Below are 9,720 nucleotides of genomic sequence, written 5' to 3'. Positions count from 1 at the left end.
TATTTCCCGGGGAATTTAAGCCTCACTCTTATCCCCTTTTTTTTGGTAAAAAGGGAACAAAGCAAGCTTTTCGCCAACCCTTTCAGGAAACCTTTCCACAAATAAATCATACATAAAAAAAACCCTTCCCAAAAAAAAACCCAAAAAAACAGTCACCCCCTTTTTTAAAAAAAATTCCACTACAGTACCACCCAAAACCCTGCTCCCCTTAAACCGGGGTTTCATCTTCCGCAACCCCCTTTTGCTACCTTTTCTCGTTTACCAAATCTTTTTCCCCAAACCCCTCTCACTTTGGGCAAAACCCCCTCACCAAAAACACCCTATATCTGCCACTCTATCATAAAAACCCCATTAAAAAAAAACCTTTTCAAAATACTCACTCCATCTCCTTCTCACATCCCCAAACTATTTTGTTTTCACCTTTTCCATTAGCGCCCTTCACTGAAGTTCCCTTTTGCCCCCTTTGGTCTTCGAAATTTTTTATTTACCTCCTTCCAAAAAACCCTTTTTATTCCCCCTTAAAATTTAATTATCCTCCGCACCCCAACTCTCATTTGCCCTTTTTTTTTCCCCTCTTAAACCTTTTCCCCTTAAACCCCCCTGCCTCTTTCTTTTATACTTCCCCACTCTTTTTGTTTTTTTTTCCGGTGAAAAAAATTGTCCAAATCCCTCTCTCTTCTCTTTCACTAAAAAAATTTTTATTTTTCCCCATCCCCACCATCACCCCTTTCTAAAAAAACCCACCTCCCACGCTTCTCATGCCACAAGAAATTTTTTTGCCAAGCCCCGTTTGTTTCCCCAAAACCCCCCTTTTCCCCCCCCCACTCCCTTTACCTCCTTTTTTTTCCCCCTTTTTTCCTTTCTGTACCCTTTCTGTGGTATTTTCCTCAAAAAAAGTCTCTTTCCCCAAGTCACTTACTCTCACCACTGATGTGACCTGAGCCCTGCCCTTCTTTTTTCAGGGGTTGCGTGGAGGGGAGTTTTTCCCTGGTGGATACTTCTTAATAATTTTTTTCATTTAACAGTTTGTCCCCATTGAAAATGGCCAAAGGACTTTTTTTTACATTATGTTTCCAAATATCCCAAGAGTTCAAAAATGATTTGATTATATTTTTTTTAAAAATGAAATCATTTGTTTAGCTTTTGGAAAAACTGTTTCCCCAGCGATATGGGTTTAAAAACCTTTCCCTCTATTGGCTACCCTAACGCAAATATTTAAATTTGGAGATCCTAGCCCTCCAACTTTTCCCGATTGTCCTATATAAAAATGTTACTTTTTTTGGGCTTTGGGATTTTAATAAAAAAACCCCAAAATTTTTTTTGATGGGTACCATTTAATAAATGTCTTTGTTTGAATATTACTTGGGGACATTAGTTTTTGGGGAAAGGGGAACACTTCGAAGGGATTCCCGTGGGAAGAAAAAAGGGGGTTTTTGGTAACTTTTATTCTGACTTTTTAAATTTTGGCCACTTTTAGAACCTTTTACTTGCGGTTTTCGGTACTAGTTGGGTTTAATATTAGGTGTCTTAAGATCAAAAAAATCAAAGAAAGATGATACTTCTCATAACAAAAACCGACAAAAATTTAATGCTGTAGTGATTATAAAACAAACGGTTTAAAAAGAAAATTTTTATTGCACAGCCCTTTAAAACAACCCAGCACAAGGGGTTTTTCCCCCTTCACTGCCCCCATTAAATTTTTTCCCCTGCATCAAAACGCACCTCACCTATTCTCTGCAACATTTTTTAATCCCCCTGAGGCCCTCCCTGCCCCCACTTCTTTCACTGAAAACTTTCTCGGGCGTTTTTTGCATTTCACTGACCCCAAGCGGTCCCCCCTGCCCGGGGCCAGTCACGGGGTTCTCATGAAACCGAAACCCATCCCCCGAGGGTATTTTAGGCCAAATTGGGTTTTCGGGGGTTATTAACATAAACATCAAGCGGGAAAAAATCATTATAAAACACTTTACTTTTAAATTCCCCGGGTGTTAAAGACAATATTAAAACTTCAAAACGCCCTCACTACACAAAGACTATAATAGTCTTTGCCAATATAAAAGGGTTTTCCTTTGTTGCTCTTTTTTTCCCCAAATTTTCCCCTATCGATCAATTTCGTAAAAGAAATTTTGGGGGGTTTAAATGATGTTCGGTTTTTTATTCAAATATCTGAGTCTGTTTTGAACCCCATCATCAGTCCCCGATTCCCGCTGTTCGATACTTTCTTCACGTTTCCCTACCCTTTCTGTTCGTATTACTTTTATGTACCTCACAAAATGAATCAGTGACCCCCATTAAACATTTTCCATAATGGAGACATCGATTTTTTGACCTGAGTGAATCTTCCAGGGGGGACAGTTTTACCTTTTTAAAATCCATGAAAAAAAAGGAACTTTGGCCAAAAAATTTTTCCCTGAGACCCCGTGGCCCATATTTTGGGGAAAAAATTTTATAAAACTTGGAAGGGAAAATTTACATGAGAAGTTATCTTTTTTCTCGTTTTTTTTAAAAATTTAAAAAAGGGGAGTGCCCTGGACGGGTTTTAGTTTCCCTGGAGGGGAGGTTTCCCCGGAGGGGAGTGTCCTGGACGGTGGGTGTCCCCGGACGGTGGTGTTTTTGGGGGAAAATGCAACCCCGGAAGGGGAGCGCCCCCGGGCGATAGTGTCCTGGACGGTGAAAGGGTCCTAGACGGTGGGTGTCCAGGACAGTGAGGGGTCCTGGAGATTTCACCCTGGGGAAAGGGGAGCGCCCCGGGGCGATGAGTGTCCTCGGGGAGGCTCCTTTCGGTGGGGGTCCGGGGTGGTGATGTCCCCGGGGGATGGTGTCCTAGATGGGGGGCGCCCCCGGGGGTGAAATGTCCTGGACTGGAGGGATCCCTGTTCCCGGGGAATCCGGCGTGAGTGTCCCGTTTTCTGTGTTTGGGCCCTTTTTGGTGAGTATTTTTTTGGGCAGAGAGTGTATGTACGAGTGCCCTGGACGGTAGGCGTCCTGGCGGAGTGTCTTGGATCCGGGCAAAATTATTAAACCCTATAAACGTGTATATATCAAATGGCCCCAATTTTTATCTCTTGACTTGTTCGTGAGAGATCATTTGTATAATTATATCTGGGGGAGCATTCATTCTATGACAAAAAAAGGGCCCTCACCATCTTTCCCCCCGCCCAAAAAATTTATATACAGTTTCTTGGGGAAACAAGATTAAATAAAAAAGTAAATTTAAAAAGATAAAAATAAAAACTTTTAGAAAAAAAGGATATCTTTTTGCATTGGCTTAAACCCAATTTTTTTTGGGAATGTTAAATTAATGAAATTTTTATGATGACTATCCCCCCCCCCCCCCCCCCCCCCAAAAAATGATTCTTCCTTATAAAAAAGATATTAAACCTAAATGAAAAACATATCTCCCTTTTAAACCCTTTTACTCGCTTAAAACCAAGTGACAGTAAATGAAGTTTTGGCCGGTTTTTTGGGGGGGACCAACGGAGAACAATTGATATCCATATAAGCCCAAAACCCCGACAGACACTTTTGGGAAAACAAAACAAAAAAAAAAAGAATCTAGGTCTTGGACAAAAGGTTGTATAAAAAACCTTCTTTTTCTGTGTGATAAAAAGACGGGGGGCCCTTCCCCGGGGCCCCACTCACATTCCCCTTAGCCCGCCAACATGAAGCCCCAAAGTACAACACATTACTTCAACAATACCTTTAAGGAAAAAGAATTCAATTTTTATGGAAAATTTATGGATAAAACCGGGGGGTTTTTTTTCATCAGGACACACCCATTAAAATTACCAAATCTCCACAAAAAAGCTAAAAAATATATAAATGAAAGGGGTTAAATGTTTTCCGGGTTTGGTGATCCTCCCCGGGTGGCTGCTGGGGGCCAGTGCCGAAAAACCCTGGTTACCCACCAGTGGCCATCCTCCGCAGTGAAAAATTTAAACCCCCGTGATTTTGGGTTGCTCCCCATTTCCCACTTCGGGCCGACAACGGTATCAACTTTCAGTTTTCTGGTTCTCAGGGACCTGATGGTGGCTCAGACATGATCGGCTCTTGGAGGTAAACACAAACATTTCCTAAAATTCTTATTTACACTTAGATTCATTCCCTACACTTGATCATATTATATAATGAAATACATTATATAATTGCAAAGGGGATAAGAGTGAGTGCTCAAATTACAGAGGTATAAGTTTGTTGAGTATTCCTGGTAAATTATATGGGAGGGTATTGATTGAGAGGGTGAAGGCATGTACAGAGCATCAGATTGGGGAAGAGCAGTGTGGTTTCAGAAGTGGTAGAGGATGTGTGGATCAGGTGTTTGCTTTGAAGAATGTATGTGAGAAATACTTAGAAAAGCAAATGGATTTGTATGTAGCATTTATGGATCTGGAGAAGGCATATGATAGAGTTGATAGAGATGCTCTGTGGAAGGTATTAAGAATATATGGTGTGGGAGGAAAGTTGTTAGAAGCAGTGAAAAGTTTTTATCGAGGATGTAAGGCATGTGTACGTGTAGGAAGAGAGGAAAGTGATTGGTTCTCAGTGAATGTAGGTTTGCGGCAGGGGTGTGTGATGTCTCCATGGTTGTTAAATTTGTTTATGGATGGGGTTGTTAGGGAGGTAAATGCAAGAGTTTTGGAAAGAGGGGCAAGTATGAAGTCTGTTGGGGATGAGAGAGCTTGGGAAGTGAGTCAGTTGTTGTTCGCTGATGATACAGCGCTGGTGGCTGATTCATGTGAGAAACTGCAGAAGCTGGTGACTGAGTTTGGTAAAGTGTGTGGAAGAAGAAAGTTAAGAGTAAATGTGAATAAGAGCAAGGTTATTAGGTACAGTAGGGTTGAGGGTCAAGTCAATTGGGAGGTGAGTTTGAATGGAGAAAAACTGGAGGAAGTGAAGTGTTTTAGATATCTGGGAGTGGATCTGGCAGCGGATGGAACCATGGAAGCGGAAGTGGATCATAGGGTGGGGGAGGGGGCGAAAATTCTGGGGGCCTTGAAGAATGTGTGGAAGTCGAGAACATTATCTAGGAAAGCAAAAATGGGTATGTTTGAAGGAATAGTGTTTCCAACAATGTTGTATGGTTGCGAGGCGTGGGCTATGGATAGAGTTGTGCGCAGGAGGATGGATGTGCTGGAAATGAGATGTTTGAGGACAATGTGTGGTGTGAGGTGGTTTGATCGAGTGAGTAACGTAAGGGTAAGAGAGATGTGTGGAAATAAAAAGAGCGTGGTTGAGAGAGCAGAAGAGGGTGTTTTGAAGTGGTTTGGGCACATGGAGAGAATGAGTGAGGAAAGATTGACCAAGAGGATATATGTGTCGGAGGTGGAGGGAACGAGGAGAAGAGGGAGACCAAATTGGAGGTGGAAAGATGGAGTGAAAAAGATTTTGTGTGATCGGGGCCTGGACATGCAGGAGGGTGAAAGGAGGGCAAGGAATAGAGTGAATTGGAGCGATGTGGTATAGCGGGGTTGACGTGCTGTCAGTGGATTGAATCAAGGCATGTGAAGCGTCTGGGGTAAACCATGGAAAGCTGTGTAGGTATGTATATTTGCGTGTGTGGATGTATGTATATACATGTGTATGGGGGGGGGTTGGGCCATTTCTTTCGTCTGTTTCCTTGCGCTACCTCGCAAACGCGGGAGACAGCGACAAAGTATAAAAAAAAAAAAAAAACATTGCATAATGTTTAACCAAATAGTATATTCTTTATGAGCTGCATTTCTACTACTGTATGACTCACACAACACCCATCCTTCAGCTACCCCCAGGAGGACGGCAGTGTAGCGTCAGTCCAGTTTGTGGCCGACAAGAACGGCTTCCAACCCCAGTCCGACCTGCTGCCCGTGGCCCCAGCCTTCCCCCACCCCATCCCCCAGTTCGTCCTCGACCAGATCGCCTTCGCTGAGGAAGAAACGAAATACAAGGCTGAGGAATAAGATTGACGAGTTCTAACTAAACTCACTTTTAATTAGGCATCACCTACCTACTTCCTGATATGTCAGATCCAGCTTGACTCTGTATCACAAAATGTGAATATATTTAGTATCATCCGACATGAAAATGCTTTTCAACATTTCCAAATAAAGCAATGATGATTCATAATATAATTTACTTTTATGATCATTGCATTTGTGACTCTATTATGAGAAGATACCTAAGGCCAGATATTTATATTCTAAAGATATATACATACATATATATATATATATATATATATATATATATATATATATATATATATATATATATATATATATATATATATACATATATATATATATATATATATATATATATATATATATATATATATATATATATATATATATATATATATATATATATATATATGTATATATATATATATATATATATATATATATATATATATATATATATATATATATATATATATGTTGGAAAGGATCACAATTTTGCGCGTGATCAAGATATTCCTATGAATCCACGTGGAAAATGAAACAGGAAAAGTTCCCAAGTGCACTTTCGTGTAATAATCACATCATCAGGTGAGACACAAGAGAAAAATATAACAGTCAGTTGATATACATCGAAGATACGAAGCTAGGATGCCATTTGGTAAACATGTGATTGTTTTAGACAATCACATAGATAAATAATGAATAATAGAAATATATATTGATCACCGCAAACACCTGATCTATATATATTTCTATTATTCATTTATCTATTTAGCTTTGTCGCTGTCTCCCGCGTTAGCGAGGTAGCGCAAGGAAAGAGACGAAAGAATGGCCCAACCCATACACATACACATGTTTATACATACACGTCCACACACGCAAATATACATACCTATACTTCTCAACGTATACATATATATATATGTATATATATATATATATATATATATATATATATATATATATATATATATATATATATATATATATATATATATATATATATATATATATATATATAGTATGAAGTCTGTTGGGGATGAGAGAGCTTGGGAAGTGAGTCAGTTGTTGTTCGCTGATGATACAGCGCTGGTGGCGGATTCATGTGAGAAACTGCAGAAGCTGGTGACGGAGTTTGGTAAAGTGTGTGGAAGAAGAAAGTTAAGAGTAAATGTGAATAAGAGCAAGGTTATTAGGTACAGTAGGGTTGAGGGTCAAGTCAATTGGGAGGTGAGTTTGAATGGAGAAAAACTGGAGGAAGTGAAGTGTTTTAGATATCTGGGAGTGGATCTGTCAGCGGATGGAACCATGGAAGCGGAAGTGGATCATAGGGTGGGGGAGGGGGCGAAAATTTTGGGAGCCTTGAAAAATGTGTGGAAGTCGAGAACATTATCCCGGAAAGCAAAAATGGGTATGTTTGAAGGAATAGTAGTTCCAACAATGTTCTATGGTTGCGAGGCGTTGGCTATGGATAGAGTTGTGCGCAGGAGGATGGATGTGCTGGAAATGAGATGTTTGAGGACAATGTGTGGTGTGAGGTGGTTTGATCGAGTAAGTAACGTAAGGGTAAGAGAGATGTGTGGAAATAAAAAGAGCGTGGTTGAGAGAGCAGAAGAGGGTGTTTTGAAATGGTTTGGGCACATGGAGAGAATGAGTGAGGAAAGATTGACCAAGAGGATATATGTGTCGGAGGTGGAGGGAACGAGGAGAAGAGGGAGACCAAATTGGAGGTGGAAAGATGGAGTGAAAAGGATTTTGTGTGATCGGGGCCTGAACATGCAGGAGGGTGAAAGGAGGGCAAGGAATAGAGTGAACTGGAGCGATGTGGTATACAGGGGTTGACGTGCTGTCAGTGGATTGAATCAAGGCATGTGAAGCGTCCTGGGGTAAACCATGGAAAGCTGTGTAGGTATGTATATTTCGTGTGTGGACGTGTGTATGTACATGTGTATGGGGGGGGGGGTTGGGCCATTTCTTTCGTCTGTTTCCTTGCGCTACCTCGCAAACGCGGGAGACAGCGACAAAGTATAAAAAAAAAAAAAAAAAATATATATATATATATATATATATATATATATATATATATATATATATATATATATATATATATATATATATATATATATATATATATACACACACACAGATATATACATTTACATAATTCATAGTGTCTGCCTTTATTCATTCTCATCGCCACCCCACCACACATGAAATAACAACCCCTTCCCCCCTCATGTGCGCGAGGTAGCGCTAGGAAAAGACAACAAAGGCCATATTAGTTCACACTCACTCTCTAGCTGTCATGTAATAATGCAAAGAAACCACAGCTCCCTTTCCACATCCAGGCGCCACAAAACTTTCCATGGTTTAACCCAGACGCTTCACATGCTCTGTTTCAATCCATTGACAGCACGTCGACCCCGGTATACCACATCGTTCCAATTCACTCTAATCCTTGCACGCTCTTCACCCTCTTCCATGTTCAGGCCCCGATGACTCAAAATCTTTTTCACTCTATCTTTCCACCTTCAATTTGGTCTCCCACTTCTCCTCGTTCCCTCCACCTCTGACACATATATCCTCTTGGTCAATCTTTCCTCACTCATTCTCTCCATGTGACCAAACCATTTCAAAACACCCTCTTCTGCTCTCTCAACCACAATTTTTTTATTGCTACACATGTCTCTTACCCTATTATTACTTACTCGATCAAACCACCTCGCACCACATATCGTCCTCAAACATCTCATTTCCAGCACATCGACCCTCCTGCGCACAACTCTATCCATAGCCCACGCCTCGCAACCAAACAACATTATTGGAACCACTATTCCTTCAAACATACCCATTTTTCATTTCCGTGATAATGTTCTCTACTTCCACATATTCAACAAAGCTTCCAGAATTTTTGCCCCCTCCCGCACCCTATGATTCAATTACGCTTCCATGGTTCTATCCGCTGGCAAATCCACACCCAGATATCAAAAATACTTCATTTCCTCCAGTTTTTCTCCATTCATACTTACCTCCCAATTGAATTTGCCCTCAACCCTTCCTTGCACGACTTTCACCCTCCTGCATGTTTAGGCCCCGATCACTCACAAATCATTTTCACTCCATCTTTCCACCTCTAATTTGATCTCCCACTTCTCCTCGCTCCCTTCACCTCTGACACATATATCCTCTTTGTCAATCTTTCCTCACTCATTCTCTCCATGTGACCAAGCCATTTCAAAACACCCTCTTCTGCTTTCTCAACCACACTCTTTTTATTACCACAAATCCCTCTTACCTTATCGTTACTTACTCGATCAAACCACCTCACACTATACATTGTTCTCAAACATCTCATTTTCAGCACATCCACCCTCTTCTGCTTAACTCTATCTATAGCCCACGCCTCACAACCATATAACATTGTCGGAACCACTTTTCCTTCAAACGTTCCCATTTTTGCTTTCCGAGATAATGTTGTCGACTTCCACACATTCTTCTACGCTACGAGAATTATCGCCCCCTCCTCCACCCTATGATTCACTTCCGCTTCTATGGTTCCATCCGCTGCTAAAATCCACTCCCAGATATCTAAAACACTTCACTTTCTCCAGTTTTTCTCCATTCAATCTTACCTTCCAATTGACTTGTCCCTCAAGCCTTCTGTACCTAGTAACCTTGCTCTTATTCACATTTACTCTCAGGTTTCTTCTTTCATACACTTTACCAAACTCAGTCACCAGCTTCTGCAGTTTCTCACACAAATCAGCCACGAGCGCTGTAT

General features: G+C 40.8%; 1 protein-coding gene across 1 annotated transcript in view; it reads left to right on the top strand.

Annotated features, from left to right (window-relative positions):
* Positions 1-6,099, top strand: part of LOC139750681 (cuticle protein AMP4-like) — a 104,410-nt gene extending 98,311 nt beyond the window's left edge. Inside the window, exon 3 of the mRNA XM_071665360.1 lies at positions 5,759-6,099. Coding sequence (XP_071521461.1) covers positions 5,759-5,936 — 178 coding nt within the window. The 3' untranslated portion in view covers positions 5,937-6,099. The remainder of the gene's footprint in view (positions 1-5,758) is intronic.
* Positions 6,100-9,720: the final 3,621 nt, after the last annotated feature.

The sequence above is a fragment of the Panulirus ornatus genome, chromosome 10 (assembly GCF_036320965.1).
Source record: "Panulirus ornatus isolate Po-2019 chromosome 10, ASM3632096v1, whole genome shotgun sequence".
In the NCBI taxonomy this organism is placed as follows: domain Eukaryota; kingdom Metazoa; phylum Arthropoda; class Malacostraca; order Decapoda; family Palinuridae; genus Panulirus; species Panulirus ornatus.
Note: the sequence above shows the minus strand (reverse complement) of the source record. Positions and strands in the feature narration are given on the sequence as shown.